Source organism: Sarcophilus harrisii, chromosome 4 (assembly GCF_902635505.1).
Source record: "Sarcophilus harrisii chromosome 4, mSarHar1.11, whole genome shotgun sequence".
Taxonomy (NCBI): domain Eukaryota; kingdom Metazoa; phylum Chordata; class Mammalia; order Dasyuromorphia; family Dasyuridae; genus Sarcophilus; species Sarcophilus harrisii.
In genome coordinates, this window is record NC_045429.1 from 284,928,519 (window position 1) to 284,945,562 (window position 17,044).

A 17,044-nucleotide genomic window follows, 5' to 3' on the forward strand; every position below is an offset into this window, starting at 1 on the left:
TACCCAGTATTCCAGATGTCAAGTTAACGTCTCTGAGTAGTTACATAATTCTTTTCTCCTGTCCTCTCTCCTGGAAGACATCAAGAGGGTAATAGAGAAAGTGTTATAGATTAAGGTAAGGCTAACATTCCAAATATACAATAGGTTCTTACTAAGCATTTGCTGTTGTGTGAAGACCATTATACTAAGAACTGAGACATGGCTGAATAATGGGAGTATTCTAGAAGTTAAGAGACATGGTCCTTGCCCTTAGGACCTTTCAGGCTACTTGGATAGTTAAAACAGTTATCTATGAAATATTTTCCAGAAGAGTTACAAGCAACATTTGTAAAACAACCTAAGTCAATAGGCCAAGGGTCTATATGTTATACAAAATAATATTCAGAGCCTTGAGTTTCTAAAAGGTTCTAGTTTGTAAAAGGATTCCATCTCATTTCCAGGGCTGTGAAAAACCACAGCCCTGTTGTAAAACTTAAAATAACATCTAAATGGGAGTCATGACTAAACACGGATCTTAGGTGATCTGAGATCATTTACTTCTATTGTTACCAGCTCTTACTCATCTGTTTTCTGATTTTTCCAGCTGTCCCAACTCCTCTAACTCTTCTCCAAGTCCTGAACTCTATCCACTGAGCAACCAGATAGCCTGACTTAGATATCAAAAAAAAAAAAAAAAAAACCTTTCTCCTTAGTTCAGCTGAGATGTTGTTTTCAGAAAAAACTTTTACCATCCATCAATTAACCCATCAGCATTTATTAGCATACATCACTGTGCCAAATACTAGGAGATTCAAAGACAAAAAAGTGAGATCAATCTTTCCTTCAAAAAGCTGATATTCTTATGTGGGAGTGAGACAACCTGTACACATATGAGCATTTACAGAATGTCTAAAACTACAAAATTATTTGGGGAGAAGTTGGTCTAGCAGTTGGTGGGAAGAGAAAGTGATACAGAGAAGAGGAGCAGGGAAGGTTTCATGAAAAAGGTGGCCCTTGAGCTGATTCTTCAAGGAAACCTGGTATTCTTAGAGTCAAAGGTTTTCTCAGTTAATTATTTCCCTTCTAGTTCTAATTGTATTGATTTTATTTGAGCAAAAACTTTTCAGTTTTATGTAATTAAAACTGTCCATTTTTTTCTCTTGTGATTCTGTCCCTTTATAGTCATAGATTCTTCCCTAATACATAAATTTAAAAAGTATTCACACTCTTTCTTTGATCCTTTAGTTTATTTAGGATGTAACCTTTTATTTCTAAATTATATATTAATTTTGGAACTTGTCTTAGTATGTGGCTTTAGATGTTTGCCTAAGGCTAATTTCTGCCAGATTTCTTTCCATTTTTCCCAGGAGTTCTTGCTGAATAGTGAGCCCTTATCCCTATAGCTGGGATCTTTAATTTTATCAAGTTCTCTGCTACTAGTTTATTTCCTTCTATATGTTATGTATATACTCTCTTCCACTGATTTACTTCCCAGCAGTACCAAATCATTTTAATGATAATTGCTTTTTTGCTTGAGATCTGATAATGCTATGACTTTTTCCCATCTTTCTCCATTATTTATTTTAACTATTATTCTTGATCATTTGTTTCTCTAGATGAATTTTTGTTAGTGTTTTTTCTAGATCTATAAAGCAATCTGTGGGTAATTTGAGAAGTAAAGTAGTTTAAGGGTATTGTTGGCATTTTTGTTATATTGGCATGGCCTAACCATAAGCAATTAAAGTTTCTCCAATTAATAAGAACTCTGTTTCTGTACAAAGTGTCCTGTAGCTTGGCTCAGTCTCTATTTCTCTTTCTTTGATGCAACCCAAGAGGAAGAAACTGCAACTTCTTTGGCACCAGCTACGGAAATCCCTGAACTCTTGATGGAACCCCGCCTAGGAATATTGAAAGTGACTGATGTTGCCCCAAATTCCTTGGGTCTCTCCTGGACTGTCCTACAGGAACCTTTTAACTCTTTTGTGATCCAGTATAAAGATAAAGATGGGAAATCCCAGGCAATGCTCGTGAGAGGAGACCAGAAAAAAATCACTATCTCTAATCTGGAGGCCAACAGGAAATACACATTCCTCCTATATGGACTCTATGATGGGAAGCGTCTGGGCCCCATCTCTACAGAAGCCACTACAGGTGACAGCTCCTACTCACAATAGAGCTCTAGGCCAAAGAAGCAAATTTCTATCTTGTGGTATACCCTCTGCCTCTATTCATCCTTTGATTCTAGGAAAGGGAATGTTTGGAAATATCAAAAATATTTGCACAAAAGTTATGAATATGGAGGGAGAGAACATTACAGGGGGGAAAGGGAGGGCAATCCTCATGATAATAAAAGTTAAGCTGAAAGTGTAGGTCCAATACTAAACTGCAGTCTGATGACATTGTCTCTTCCCTTCTGACCCATACTCTAGGGCTGGCTCCAGCTGGGCAGTCCCCTGGGGGCCGTCTGTCCCAAATGTCTGTATCAGATGTGACAACAAGTTCCTTCCGGCTGAATTGGGAGGCTCCACCTGGTGCCTTTGATTCATTTCTACTTCGCTATGGGATTCCAGAGATAAAGCCTTCAGAGCCACTGTATCCCCCTCTGTTACAACGAGAGTTGAGTGTACCTGGGATCCAACGTTCAGCAGTTATTCGTGACTTAAGGCCCGGGACCCTCTATGCAGTAACACTTTATGGCCTTCGTGGCCCCCACAAGGCTGATAGCCTCCAGGGCACTGCTAGAACACTCAGTCCAGGTACCACCTGATATGGCCTACAGCCTCTAGACACTACCCCTAACTCATTTTACCCTTTAACTCATACTCCGTGACTCCCACCTAGGTAATAAGGCAAATCAGCACTCTCAGTATCTTGCTCCAAGAGGAAGAGGATTAGTTTAGGAAGATGGGTGGGTAAAAAAATTATTCTGTCAGGAATGATCACCCAGTTTCTTCCTCAAAAAAACAAGATGGAGATGGTAATTATGAATAGCAACAGAAACCTGTAATGATATGTCTCCAATCTTTGGAGTGGGCTATTTATCAACAGATAGAAAAAGAAGGTTGAATAAGCCATATAGAAAGAAATGGCTAATAAGAGATAAAAGATTGATATGGGGGAAAAGATCCTAGCAAAATTGCCCTTTCTAAAGCTTGAAATGGGTCCCAATATAATCCAATAAATGGTAAGTGCCTACTGTGTTCCAGACCTCAGGCCTTAATTGCTTTCCCTGCTGATTTAGTGCTAGAGAGCCCTCGAAACCTTAAGTTCAGTGAGATCCAAGAGAACTCAGCCAGAGTCAGCTGGACTCCACCCCCGAGCCAAGTGGATGGTTTCAAAATCTCCTACCAGCTAGCAGATGGAGGTAACCTGCCACTTATTTACCTTGATTCCATCTTGGCTTCATCTCTCTTTCTTTCATCCTCTGCTAAAACTTTCTCATCTTCTTCTGTTTTCCCTCATTTTCCTGTTGCCTTTCTTTGCCAAATCCCTAATCCTTTTGAGCTCCAAATGAATTTTTCCCTTTTATATCCAGGAGAACCACAAAGTGTACAAGTGGACAGTCATACTTGGCACCGGCATCTGGTGGGTCTGACCCCTGGAGCCCAGTATGAAGTGACTGTGATATCTGTTCGTGGCTTTGAGGAAAGTGAGCCACTCACTGGCTTCCTTATAACAGGTAAAACAAAGGGGAAGAGGGGGAAGAAAGGTGGGAACAAAAGGCAGAGAGAGGAAGGAAAGATAGGAAGGAGGAATAGACTGAAAAGAGTGAAAAATATGGAGGAAGATGAAGGAAATAGAGCTGTGGATGGATGGGAGAGGGGGGAAATTGTGAAATTGGTAAAAAAAAAAAAAGGGGGGGGGGAGGAATTAAAAATGAGAAAGATAATAGACTCGAGCGGGGAAATGGGCAAAGATGGGGGAAGGTGAGAGAGCTTTAAGGGGAAGAGAAAGATGTGACTAAATAGTTAAGTAGAGATGGAGGGGAGACAGTATAGGGACCAGTTCGGTAGTTCTGTCCATCCCATTCCCCACAGTCCCTGATGGCCCCACCCAGCTTCAAGCATTGAATGTTACTGATGATTCAGCCTTGCTGCACTGGAGTCCCCCTCAAGCCCCTGTGGACAGATATGCCCTTCGGATCACAGCCCCAGAAGGTAAATTGAAAAGAGGCAGTGTAGGATACAGGAGAAGTTAAGGTTTTAAACGCATGGATCTCTGAGGGGGAATGAGATGATTCAGAAAGTATGGGATAAGACAGATAGGTATTAAAGGAAAGTTGTAGCTAATTCCTTCTTCTTATCTCTTCTAGTCCCACCTGTGATGGCTTCAGTTCCAGGAGGTCATTTAGACTTCTCCCTGCATAATCTTCAAATCCGGACAAACTACACTGTAACCCTTAGAGGTTTCCGGGGTCCTAACATCACTTCCCCTGCCAGCATCACCTTCACTACTGGTATCATTAGGCCTGGGAACCAGAAAGGGGATACAAGAGGGCCCTCCCTACAGGGTCCTAATGTGAAGTCTCCCAGAGAAATAGAGAGTGAGGGATCACAGAAAGACATTGCTTTATCTTATGGGATGAAAAAGAGAAGAATGAGCTTTGCCTTCCTTTCCCAGGACTGGACGCCCCACATGACTTGAAGGCCAAAGAGGTTACCCCGCGTTCTGCCTTACTCACCTGGACTGAACCTGAATCCCCACCTAGTGGCTACTTGCTTAGCTATAACACTCCTGGAGAACAGACTAAGGTATCCCTAACTGCTCCCTCTGCCCAGCCCAAACTCTTATATCCACATTTGTGTCTGTCTGTATCTGCCTCTACTTCTTCTGATCTTTTTTCTGTGAATATACCTTTCATTCCCTACTCACTGGTTCTCCTTCTCCCTTTACTGTAGGAGATTCTGCTACCAGGAGGGGTCACATCTCACCAACTGTCTGGCCTTTTCCCTTCCACTTTGTATAATGCTTGGATTCAGGCCATCCGGGGGGAAAGTCTCACACCACCCGTGCCAACCACCTTTACCACTGGTACTAGACATTGAGAGAGAAGCCAAAAAGAAAAAGGGGGGATTGGGGGTTGACAACAGTCCCCAAGGGAAAAGAGAGGGGCAGGAGTAAAAAGTAAGCCAGAGGGATAGAGCAGCCTTGAGTCCCAAGTCCCATCTAGACCACCAATTCTTTTCTCATTTTTCACCCTCTTTATTACATTTCTCTCCCTTTCCACCCTAGGCGGATTGAGGATCCCATTCCCCCGGGATTGTGGAGAAGAGGTGCAAAATGGGCTACATCATTCCCGTAAGACCACTATCTTCCTCAATGGAAACCGTGAGCGGCCATTAGAAGTTTATTGTGACATGGAGACAGATGGAGGTGGCTGGTTGGTGAGTTTCGGGGCACTGGCAGGGGCAGACTGTGGAAACAATATTCCCCTTGCCTAGGGGGTCCTCCTGACACCTGTATTCTTTAGTACCTTATATAAATGTTAACTATTGTCATTGTTATTCCATTATATTAGGTGTTCCAGCGCAGGATGGATGGACACACAGACTTCTGGAGGGACTGGGCAGAATATGCCCATGGATTTGGGAACATCTCTGGGGAATTTTGGCTGGGTCAGTGTCATTACCATTGGCTCTGGTTTGAGGGAAGGAGCTAAGATTTAAGACTGTCTCTTAAAGGGGATGAGTATGCTTTCTTTTTTTATTATTAGGTTTCTTGAGTCTGTTTTCCTTTGTAAGATGGCTAACATGGAAATGTTTTGCATGACAGCATACAGATAATCTATATCAAATTGTTAGCCTTCTCAGGGAGGGAGGAAGGGAAGGAAGAAGGAAGAGAATTTAGAACTCAATTTTTAAAAAATGAATATAAATTTCTTTACATGTAATTGAGAAAAAATAAAAATTAAATGTAAAAAAGTGGATGGTGAGACCAGGAGGGACAAATTTGGGACTGAGCCAGGTATGGATTTTGTGGCTAAAAGACTAGAAATCTTACTGGATATCCCTTCCCATCCTAGGGAATGAGGCCCTACACAGCCTGACCCAAGCTGGTGATTACTCTTTGAGAGTGGATCTCCGGGCTGGAAATGAGTCTGTCTTCGCCGAATATGACTTCTTTACTGTGGACTCAGCTGCAAAATACTACCGTCTCCACCTAGAGGGCTACCATGGTACTGCAGGTAAGATAAACAGCAGAGGTGGGGCAAAAAAGCCAAGGTTGGAAGGGAAGGATCCAGTCGTCATTGTAAGTTTACTAAAAAATAGAATCTTTACCCCCACCACCCTCCTCTATTTCTCACACTCCTCTTCTCTTTAGGAGACTCCATGAGTTATCACAGTGGCAGTATCTTCTCTACAAGGGACAGAGACCCCAACAATCTTCATATTCCTTGCGCTGTCTCCTACCGAGGTGGTTGGTGGTACCGTAACTGCCATTATGTCAACCTCAACGGGCTCTATGGAAGCATCATTGACCATCAGGTGAGATGGGATAATATGAGGGGACTGCCTTGGGAGGGGAATTCATCAAACCTGGGATGGAGTTGAAGGTAGGGAAGGGGAGAGTACCATTGAGTTGTGATAAACCAAGGTTCTCTTGTGAAGGGGGGAACAACATTGAGAGAGAAGCCTAGGGTCTTGAGAATAATTTGTCAAAGATACATGGGTTCTCATTCCTTTGAGCACAAGATACTCCTTGTGCCCACTGAGCTAGAATTGAGGGGTCTCTTCTGAAAAGAGAAGGTAAGAATGAGGGAGACCATCATATTGTGATTTGCAACTCCTCTCTCCTAGGGCGTGAGCTGGTATGCCTGGAAAGGCTTTGAGTTCTCCATTCCCTTCACGGAAATGAAGTTGAGGCCAAGAAGTTATAACCCATCTTCCCAGAGGGCTTGATTCCCTATTTTCAGCCCTCAAATCCTGACATACAAAAGAAAGGCTCCCTGCCCCAGGGGCCTCCCAGACCATCCCGCTGCCCTTTACCAGAAAAAGCCAGGACCCTTATTTTCATTTTTTTCTCCTTTCCCTCAAAGAGCCAGTTATTCTTTGGATTTGTAGAAAATAACTGAAGGGGATTGATGTAATCCCTCTATTCATATTACTTTCTACATTTAGTAACAGTTGCTCTCCCCTTCCTCCCACAGTGATTTGTGATTATTAAAAAACAAAATGTTATACCCTGGGACAAAGAAAAGGCCACTTCCATAAAACCTTCAAATCTAGTGATTATAAAAGGATATTATTTGTGGTCAACAGAGGTCTAAGATGTACATGATGTCTTAAGGCCTTAAGATATTCTCAGACTGGGAGATGGATGAGGGGAGAAAAGGGGAAAGAGCTCTCCAAAGAGCTAGTGCAGAAGGGGTAGAGGGTATCTCCCAGAGGTCTCAAGGAGGTGGATGACCTGAGGTGGCTTCTATTTAAGCTATCCAAATGGTATACAGAGGCCTGCTATCTTAACTCAGCTACTAGGGATAGGGAGACAGCTCAAAATTCCATTTAGGATGGCTGACTAGTGTCCTCTTTTGATATAAAAAGGTCCTAATGTAATGACAAAGAAACTGAGGCAAGATAGAGATTAGAGAGTTTTAATATTTTATTTATTGGAGAGCTTAATTAATTGACTGGATCAGACTCTCATCTCCAAGTATCCATTATTGAATATGAGATTCCAGAGATTCTTTATAAAGTTTTAGTGATAAGGGAGAACAAAAATAGAAAGGGGGAGGCAGAATGAGCACTGGGCCGTCTGATAAATTGGGAAGGTCTAATGATGTCTAAAATAGAATATCTTCCCCTATCTGGGATTAAATATTTACAGTTTATAACCTTAGAGTAGCCAGCTCTAAATTATATCACTCCTAATGGTTGGGGGGGGGGGGGGGGGGGGCGAGGGCCCCGGCAAAAGGGGGTTGCAACCCAGGGGGACTAAAGCAGAACAATTTAAGTAAACTGGCAGGACAATAAAAAGGTCCAGTACTATCTCAAATGATGCATGTTAAAACTGTTTCCAAGTTGATTTTAATTCATAGACTGAAGACAAGGATGGAAAGAGGAAACAAAATCTATTATACACAAGAGTTAGGGTTATATAAAAATTGGATTGAGCTGAGCCTTATCTCAATTTTGGAAACCAGAAGAGATCTTCCTGAGAATTTAGGAATTTAAGAGAAAAGCATGAAACTGAGAAGGTAAGGAAAAAACAAATCATGAAAAGAATATCTCTTGCTTCTAAATAACTTAATTCAAGGGTTACTTCCAGCAGAGAGAGAGAAGAGAAGAGATCCATCTTTACTTCAGTTTTAAGGAATTACAATTTTCCACTTTGTATTTTACATACGAATGCTAATGTAGAGGGGTGAGGGATTTAGGAGCTGAATTTTCACTTTTAAGGTGGAAAGGGCCTCCTTTTACCAATATAGCTACCTATGTGTTCTAACAAGTAATACCAGCATTTTGGTTCAAGGACAAAGGATGGTATTTGCATTTATAAAAATCCTCAATAGCAAGCATATTCCTACATAATTTCTAACATTCCCCTTCCCTATTCCAAAAACAAAATAAAGTGCTGTCAGGTGCCAAGAGGGGGAAAAAAACAGCCAATTGCAAAGCACCTTGTTTACCAGTTAGAAGAAAGGAGTGGAAGAGAAGGACTGCACAAAATTGATAAAAGAGAAACTGGTTCAAGGCCTGCATTTAGGCACTTTATTGGTACACTCTACAGTGAAGAGGCTATCATTCCAGCCGAGGCAGCAGCCGCACTTGAAAGTCTTGGGCCTTTATATTGCTTCCAAAAGTGGGCTTCAGAGAAGGCAGATTATGGCTGCCCTCAATTACAGGCAGTAGTGTGAAAGCTTGGAGCAGGTGAGCCAGGATCAAGAAGAGCTCTAAGCGAGCCAGAGCCTCTCCCAAGCACACCCTGGCCCCACAGCTGAATGGGATCCCTGACGGACTCAGTTCTGGCTCCAAGAAACGATCTAAGAGGAGAAAAGATAACTCAGAGATGGAGACAGATCTGACTCTCAGACATCAGGCCTCTGATTCCTGTTCTGCAACTTCTGGAACCTGCATAACTGGCCTTGCAAACCCCATTCCATTCCTTTTCCCACCCTCAGGAACAAAACATTGGTCAGCTCCCTAGAGCCCCCTACTCATTCTCAAATCTCCCTCTTAAGATTTAGCATTGGCTTCCCCAAGCCCTCAACCCTCATTCAGATCTCTGCCCACCCAGCCCCACCCCCTCCCTTGGACCCCTGTACCAGGCCGGAAGTCATATGGCTGTGCCCAAACACTGTCATCATGGTGAGCACCAAAGATGTTGGGGATAATAATGGTATCCTTAGGGATGTCAAAACCACATATGCTGAGGAAGGACAAAAGAGTTAAAAGACAAGGAAACTTCGGACACAGATAATCTGTCCCACGTACCTTTTCCCATCCTTGCCCTCGAAGCCCAGCAAATACCTGCTAGGCTGTTTGGTGCAGTGTGGAAGGGCCAAGGGGGCTGCAGGTCTTAGCCGGAGTACCTCGGTAATTGTAGCATTGAGCAGGGGGAACCGAGCTCTGTCTTGATAGTTGGGAGGGCTTCCTGAAAAACCTGGTCCCAGCTCTTGATCCAACTCTTCTTGCAGCCGCCTTTGTATCTGAGGGAGGGGAGTTCTTGAGTTCTTTTCTGCTGCACAAACTACATTTTCTCTAGGGCCCCTTATCTCCCCAGTTGATGTCTTCCATCCCATTCCTTATTCCTTAACAGCCCAGTCCTCTAAGGCCACACCTCTGGGTGATGAAGCAGGAAGGCCACTGCCCAGGTGAGGGTGGATGCTGTGGTCTCTGTGCCTCCAATGAAGAAGTCCACTAAAGCCATGTGTACATGTCCCTCAGAAAGCTGACCTTGCCCTTCTCCTTGTTCCCTGAGTTTCTGTAGCATATAATCAGTCAAATCCCGAGTCTGTCCTTCCACCATTGTCTCCTGGGGGATGGTAGAAAGAAAATCACTTTGGGAAGGGCATAAGGGTAAAGATATTGAACAAAAACCCCTGGTGAAGGTGGATGAATTGGGCATGATGTGAACACCAGTCTACATAGTTTTTGTTTTATTTTCTGGGAGCCTAATGGTTCTTAAATTCTCTCTTTCCATGGAACTGAGTCCCATCTCTGTAAGTAACTAGCTAACTTAAAGACACTGAAGAACAACTCCTCTACCCACCCATTCAGCTGTTGCCCCCAAAGTCACCTCCACTTATTTAGTCATATCATACATTGCACATTTTTTTTACTCACCCAGGTACAGAAGAGGTTTTTCACTATAAAGTTTATTAGTTTAGAGAATAGTGTGGTACAATGGAAAAAGCACTGGCTCTAGCATCTAGGTTCAAATCCCAATTCAGAAATGACCTTTGTGACTTCAGCAAAGGCCTCAATTTCCTAAAATGAGAGGATTGACAAATAGCCTCTAAAGTCCTTTCTAGCTCTAGTTCTATGATATGAAAGGTATATAAAAATATACTTCAAAGAGTGTGACATAAAGATTGTATTATACCCAGGGATATTAAAGGACCCCTACACTTGGCTATGTTGGGAGCCATTGGCTCTCTGTGGTATCAGCAACTTTTTTTCTAGAAGAATTACATTAAGGTTGAAAGGTTATGGTTAACTCACTTAATCCAACTCCTACAGATGAGAAAATTGTATGTTACCTAGGGAGGTGGTGACTTCCCAAGGGCACATGGTCTATAGCAGACCTAGAGCCTAACTATTATCCCATATTGCACCAATGTTCTCTTTATTCCCCCAAACCAAGGTCCTCCAGCTCCTAATTTTAAGGGAAGAATTTCCTGGAACCATGATGCTTCTCTTTTCTTGCCAACATTAATATCTCCTGTTCTTCCAGAATACATGGCCCATTCACATCCTAATATAAATTCAATTCAATAAATACATAATGACTATCTACAGTTTTTTACAAAACATTAAGCAAGGGTCATTTCTTCATAAAGTCAGCTTTAAAACGTGTGTGGTAAGGAGAAGAAAGGATAGAAACTTGCCTGGCAATCAGAGGAGAAGAATTCATGCAAATCAGGAAAAATAATTCTTTTACCTTGTGCCATCTCAGTTGCTTTTGCACAATCCCATCCCGTTTCTTTATTATCTGCCTCAGCTTCCTGAGACCTGGGTTGGGGAAAAACTGAACAGAGGAAGTAATTGTATCATTCTTCTTCTCCCTCCTCATCCCTGGGAAGGAAGTTAGTGCAACCCTTCTAAGACCTAAATATTTTATCTTTCTGCCCAAGACATACCATTCACAACTCCCTGCCCCTTATTCCATTCTTACCCTGAGAAAGGGTAGGAAGTTCAAAATCTGGACTTGCCAACAGTCCCAGGCTATCATCAATTCCTCAATGCAGCTGTTAATTTCCTGAACTGAAGACTTTCTCTGTTAAAAAGAGGATGTCAGGTTGGTGGCAAAGGGAAATGGAAGAGAGAATGAGATTGGGAAGGGACAAATGGGAAGAAAAGATTCAGGAGAAATGATCAAAGGGTGCCTGATAAAAAGGAACAGAACTGAGTAACCTTTTCTCCAAAACTGAGGAAGCAGATGATGCTACAAGTGAACATGGAAAACTCCTCAGATATGCTCACAGGAGAGCCAGCCTGGGCAAGGAGCTTCTGTGGAATGAAGGGGAATTAAAAAGGTTAAAGGGCTGATATCATTGCAAAAAGGAGAAGGGTGACGTGGGAGAAGTACAATCTCAAATAGTTTAGATGGAGAAAACCAGAGGGTAGCATAACATCCTAGAGCTCAGCCTAAACAGGAATTTTCTAACCTTACACAAGTCTTGTACCATCTGTCCCACGAGAGGCTCCATGCTATTCTGGACATACAGAAGAGCAGAACGGGCCAGTTTCCTGTGGGCCTTCCAGAGTGGCGTGTAATCCCCCAGAGACAGATCCTGGCTGTCGTTGCTTACCAATTGAACTGGGGAATGGAGAGGACTGAATGTAAAAACATTGGAAAGCAGAAATCTAGAACCCCAGCCCCAAACTTTCTATTTCCACCAGTCCTTGCTTCTTTGGAAATAAATTTACAGCTGCTGGTCCTCAGTTCTTGTCCCATTCTCCCATCCCTTATTACAATAAGCAACCCAATAGTCATTTCCCTCACTAGTGAATGTTTGTGGTCTCCCTGAAAAATCGATCCATTTCTTCATGAAAGCCTCCTCAATTGCCTTCTTGGAATTTAGCACCACCACTTCTAAAGGAGAAGAAAGAAGGACGGTTTAAAAGAATTTCTTGGGTTCCAGGGAGACCTAGAGGACTGTCCAGATGAAAGACCCTTCTCTTACCTTGCATCCCAAGGTGAAGCCGATAGAGTGGCCCATATTTCTGTGCAAGGCTCAAAAAATGGCTTGGGAAATCAGAGTGGATGAAGTGAAGAAAACCAGGGACTAGAGGTGGGAAGTGATGGGGTGAGACAGTCAGTTCCATCCATAGCCACCTTAGGGCAGCTAGCAGAACCAGCAGCAGGACCACAGAAAGCAGCATAGCATAGGAAGGCAAAAAAGGGGAGGCAAAAGGCCAAATATAACCCCACTGCACTTTCTCCACCCCCCTTGGGCATCATTCATTCCCTTGGCCTTGAAGTGCCTTTGGGACTGAGTTATATTCCTTCCCTTTCCTAACCAAACCACTCAATATTCCTCCCTATACTGGACTTTATTGTCAAAGAATTCTTCAGGAACCACTTTAACCAACCTTATTTCTTTAGCCTTGGAGAGCCATCTATCAATCAAGAACAGAACACAGGGTCCTTGAAGCCAGCCTTCCCATTTCTGTCTCAGCTCAGCTTATGAAATCTCAGAGTTACAAGCAAAGAAATGGGAACCCCTACCATCTCCATAATTATCCTCCTTTAGTTTCTTTGCCCACTTACAGATACCTCCAGTGAGGCAGAGATGTTCTTGTACAAAATTATCCTCAAGAGGCATAGTTAATTCAAAGAAATAGTTTCTTCAAATGGGGATAATTATAAGGATCTTACCTAACTCCTAGGGTTGTCCTGAGAAATAGCTAAGAAAAAATTCTTTGAAAGAAATTAAAATGCAGAAATCACACAAATGCGCGCTTGGTCCTGTAGCCGGTTAAAAATTTTCACTTCCCTCTCTTTTCTGCTGAAGTGGAAGACTCTAGTTATGGAATAGCTATTGGTTACCAGTTGTGGTTGAAGTATTGGTTGATTTAACTAAACTGCTTTTTTTCTGTTTCTATTTTGTTCTTTATTCTAATATATGAATGCAAGAGAAAGGGGCCCCTCTATTCAGAAAAAAAGGAAGGAACGGAGGGAAGAAGGAAGTTTTCCAGATGAAGAACCAGAGGTTCAGTGTAAGGTCATTTGTGTAGGATCACTTAGTAATAAAGCTAGGACTTTCAGATTTTCCACTGCCGAGGCCATAATCAGTCTTCCATCAGAACTTGACTGACTCCTTGGCAGAATTCTGAATTCTCTGATTCATAGTCCCCACTCAGATAGTCAAAAAGCTTTCTAACAGTATCCCATATATTTTCATCAATTCTCCAAGTTTAAAGAATGATCAAATTTATTTATAGGTTAATGAAAACAATTCTTCTTAAAAGCTGCAGATTATTAAGTCTTTTTTTATCTCCCTGGGGGAAAAAAAGGCATTACCAGGAGAAGCATGCGTGTAGCTCCTTGCCTCTTCATCTTCTGGGCATTTTAGAAAGTAGCTTCTGACTTTGTCCAGCTTAATAAAAGGACGATTGGAGAGGATATGAAGGTATATCCTTATACCCTATAGAATTGGAGATGAAGTCATATGCTAAAAAATCCAATTCCTAATAGACAGACCCCCTTGGCAGATTTCTTAAGTATGCGGCTGTGTAGACCATTATAGAAAAGAAAACTTCAGAAAAACAAACACTTTAGCCAAGAGATAATTTTTGAGCTATAAGTGTTCACTCATTGCTATTAGGCAATCCTACTATACCTCCCTTATCAACCCATTATCCCACTCTTCACTGTGACTTTTCCAAGTCTTTTTATCTCTCTCCAAATTTTTTATGGTTCCCCTCTCACCTCTCCCCCTCAGATGAGAAGCTTGCCTCATCTTTTACAGAAAAAAAATGAGGCTCTTCACTATGAACTCCCTCTTTCTCTCTCTTCACTCTTTTCTTATCACTCAGCCATACAGTAATCCAAGACAAATCCAAAATGCCATGTGGGTCAAATGAATGTGAATCAAAGTATTTTATTTTCACCTTATTGTTGTTGTTTGCTTTTTCTTTCTCGGGGTTTTTCCCTTGTGTTCTGATTTTTCTTTCACAATATGACTAATATGGAAATACATTTACAAGGATTGTTTATAAGGATAACTATCAGATTGTTTGTTGTCTTGGAAAGAGGAGAGATAAGAAAGGAAGGCAGAAAAATTTGAAACTCAAAATCTTACAAAAATGAATGTTGAAAATTATCTTTATATGTATTTGGAAAAATAAAATATTATCGAGAAAACAAACAAATAAATAAATGAGTGTGACTTCTAATCTCATATCCAGAACTGTCTTTCAGAATCTCAACCTAGGTGATGGTCCAGTATCTTAAACTAAACATATCCAAAACAAAATTATCTTTCCTCCTTAAACCCTCAGGTCTGACCACATTATCTTCCCTACTCAATAAACTCTAGTGAGTCCCTATTATCTCCAGAATCAAATATAAAATTCTCTGAAATTCAAAGCTCTTCATAACCTAGCACCCTTCTACTTTTCCAGTCTTCTTCCACCTTACTCCCCAACATATACTCTTTGATTCAGTGACACTGGCCTACTGGCTGTTCTACAAACAAGATAATCCATCTCTCAGTTCTGGGCATTTTCTCTAGATGTCCCCCTCCATACCTGGAATGTTCTCCCTCCTCAATTCCACCTACTGACCTTTCTGGTTTCCTTTATGTCCCAACTAAAATCCCATCTTTTTCAGGAAGCCTTTCCCAACCCCTCTTAATTCTAATATCTTCTTTCTGTTAATTACTTCCTTTGAAAACCTCAACTAGCTTTAATTGTGCTGCTGCATTTCCTTCAGGATCTTTGGAAGGGAATTAAATTCTGGCAGGGAGACTGGGGACCTCTTCAGGTATCTCTTCTCAGAAATACAATGGTAAAGAATAAACTGCTTCTGGATTCTAACATCCTCTTCTGGTGTCCTGTCAAAAATCTTCATCACCTTCTTTGGGACATGATCCACCCCTACATATCTAATTTCAGATCAAGAAGCAATTCAACGAGGAACAGTTTGATAACTGTTAGGACAAGCAAGTCCTAATTTAAAGCAATGTTTTCTGGGGGGAATGGATATATTCCTATGTCTTTTCCTATGTCCTATACATTCCTTATAACTTTCTTGACTTTTATGTCAAGATGGATAAAGTGAGATAATATTTGTAATTTTTGGATAAAGTGAGATAATATTTGTAAAGTATTTATCACAGTCTCTGGCATATAGTAGGCTTTTAATAAATGTCTATTGCCCTCCCTTTCCCATAAACTATGAGGATGTTTTGTTTTTAATGAAAAGAAAGTTAATGACCTTATTTCTGGTAATAGCTTCCATGATGCTCAGTCCTGAGAAAAGGAAATAAGACAAGTGTTTTTCTTATGATTCTTATTAGTGTATAGATCGACATGATCTTTTCAAGATTTGCCATAACCATTGTTCCCTTTCTTTTAACCCTCCAATTTAAATCCATGTGACAACAAGAACTGAATTACTCACTTAAGAATATGCTGGTTGACATTCTGGAGAGCAATCTGGAACTATGCTCAAAAAGTTATCAGACTGTGCATACCCTTTGACCCAGCAGTGTCCCTACTGGGCTTATACCTCAAAGAGATACTAAAGAAGGGAAAGGGACCTGTATGTGCACGAATGTTTGTGGCAGCCCTGTTTGTAGTGGCCAGAAATTGGAAAATGAATGGATGCCCATCAATTGGAGAATGGTTGGGTAAATTGTGGTATGTGAATGTTATGGAATATTATTGTTTGGTAAGAAATGACCAGCAGGATGATTTCAGAAAGGCCTGGAGAGACTTACACGAACTGATGCTGAGTGAAATGAGCAGGACCAGGAGATCATTATATACTTCAACAACAATACTATATGATGACCAGTTCTGATGGACCTGGCCATCCTCAGCAAGGAGATCAACCAAATCATTTCCAATGGAGCAGTAATGAACTGAACCAGCTACACCCAGCGAAAGAACTCTGGGAGATGACTAAGAACCATTACATAGAACTCCCAATCCCTCTATTTTTGTCCGCCTGTATTTTTGATTTCCCACAGGCTAATTGTACACTATTTCAGAGTCTGATTCTTTTTGTACAGCAAAATAACAGTTTGGTCATGTATAATTGTATTTAATTTTGTATTAATTTGTATTTATTTTTATTGTATTTAATATTGTATATTGTGTTTAATTTATACTTTAGCATACTTAACATCTACTGGTCATCCTGCCATCTAGGAGAGGGGGTGGGGGGAAGGAAGGGAAAAATTGGAACAAAAGGTTTGGCAATTGTCCATGCTATAAAATTACCCATACATATAACTTGTAAATAAAAAGCTATTTTAAAAAATAAAAATTAAAAAAAGAGAATATGCTAGTTGAATCCTGGATTCCTTTACTTCCTCAATGTTACTAGACCTTGAAATATTTTTCCCCACTGATTCTGAATCAAGATAATGCTATTGGGTTAACTTTGAGTGAAGCTAGATCAAAAGGCAGAAACTGCTACAGCCATGCCCCAGATACCAAAAAAGTTTTTAAAAGATACAGTCGGAAGCTTTGGAGTTAACTAATTAGTAGAGGCCATAAGATGATGTCAAGAAATTCATGGCCAAAAAATCTCCACTTTGAAGGCATGTTCAAAGAGGAGCTACTGACGTCTATTTTCTGAAAGCAGAGCTAGCTAAACTAACCTTTGACATTTTTGCAATGCTGGTGAATGTCATCATGTGTTTGTGTGTGTGTGTGTGTGTGTGTGTGTG

The 17,044-nt window shown here is 41.2% G+C and overlaps 2 protein-coding genes across 16 annotated transcripts in view; one reads left to right on the forward strand and one right to left on the reverse strand.

Moving 5' to 3' along the window:
• The window catches only part of TNXB (tenascin XB), a 60,001-nt gene extending 52,186 nt beyond the window's left edge, over nt 1-7,815 (forward strand). For all 13 annotated transcript variants that reach the window (XM_031965134.1, XM_031965128.1, XM_031965129.1 and 10 more), the window contains 13 exons: nt 1,813-2,130; nt 2,409-2,735; nt 3,221-3,343; nt 3,515-3,658; nt 4,017-4,136; nt 4,292-4,435; nt 4,600-4,730; nt 4,878-5,010; nt 5,212-5,363; nt 5,498-5,594; nt 6,002-6,163; nt 6,301-6,464; nt 6,777-7,815. In XM_031965134.1, coding sequence (XP_031820994.1) covers nt 1,813-2,130; nt 2,409-2,735; nt 3,221-3,343; nt 3,515-3,658; nt 4,017-4,136; nt 4,292-4,435; nt 4,600-4,730; nt 4,878-5,010; nt 5,212-5,363; nt 5,498-5,594; nt 6,002-6,163; nt 6,301-6,464; nt 6,777-6,878 — 2,117 coding nt within the window. In that variant the 3' untranslated portion in view covers nt 6,879-7,815. The remainder of the gene's footprint in view (nt 1-1,812; nt 2,131-2,408; nt 2,736-3,220; nt 3,344-3,514; nt 3,659-4,016; nt 4,137-4,291; nt 4,436-4,599; nt 4,731-4,877; nt 5,011-5,211; nt 5,364-5,497; nt 5,595-6,001; nt 6,164-6,300; nt 6,465-6,776) is intronic.
• Nucleotides 4-12,524, reverse strand: LOC100932451 (steroid 21-hydroxylase). 3 transcript variants are annotated; one of them, XM_031965139.1, is made up of 10 exons: nt 12,326-12,524; nt 12,145-12,234; nt 11,807-11,958; nt 11,553-11,648; nt 11,314-11,415; nt 11,080-11,166; nt 9,757-9,951; nt 9,447-9,625; nt 9,242-9,345; nt 8,660-8,959 (listed from the first exon to the last, which is right to left on the reverse strand). In XM_031965139.1, the coding sequence occupies exons 1-10, from the start codon at nt 12,522-12,524 to the stop codon at nt 8,718-8,720; spliced, it is 1,446 nt and encodes a 481-aa protein (XP_031820999.1). In that variant the 3' UTR covers nt 8,660-8,717. The 3 variants fall into 3 exon arrangements, with proteins under 3 accessions (XP_031821001.1, XP_031820999.1, XP_031821000.1); XM_031965141.1 differs by lacking the exons at nt 8,660-8,959; nt 9,242-9,345 and adding an exon at nt 4-70 and having other exon boundaries at nt 9,411-9,625; XM_031965140.1 differs by lacking the exon at nt 9,242-9,345 and having other exon boundaries at nt 8,805-8,959; nt 9,411-9,625.
• Nucleotides 12,525-17,044: the final 4,520 nt, after the last annotated feature.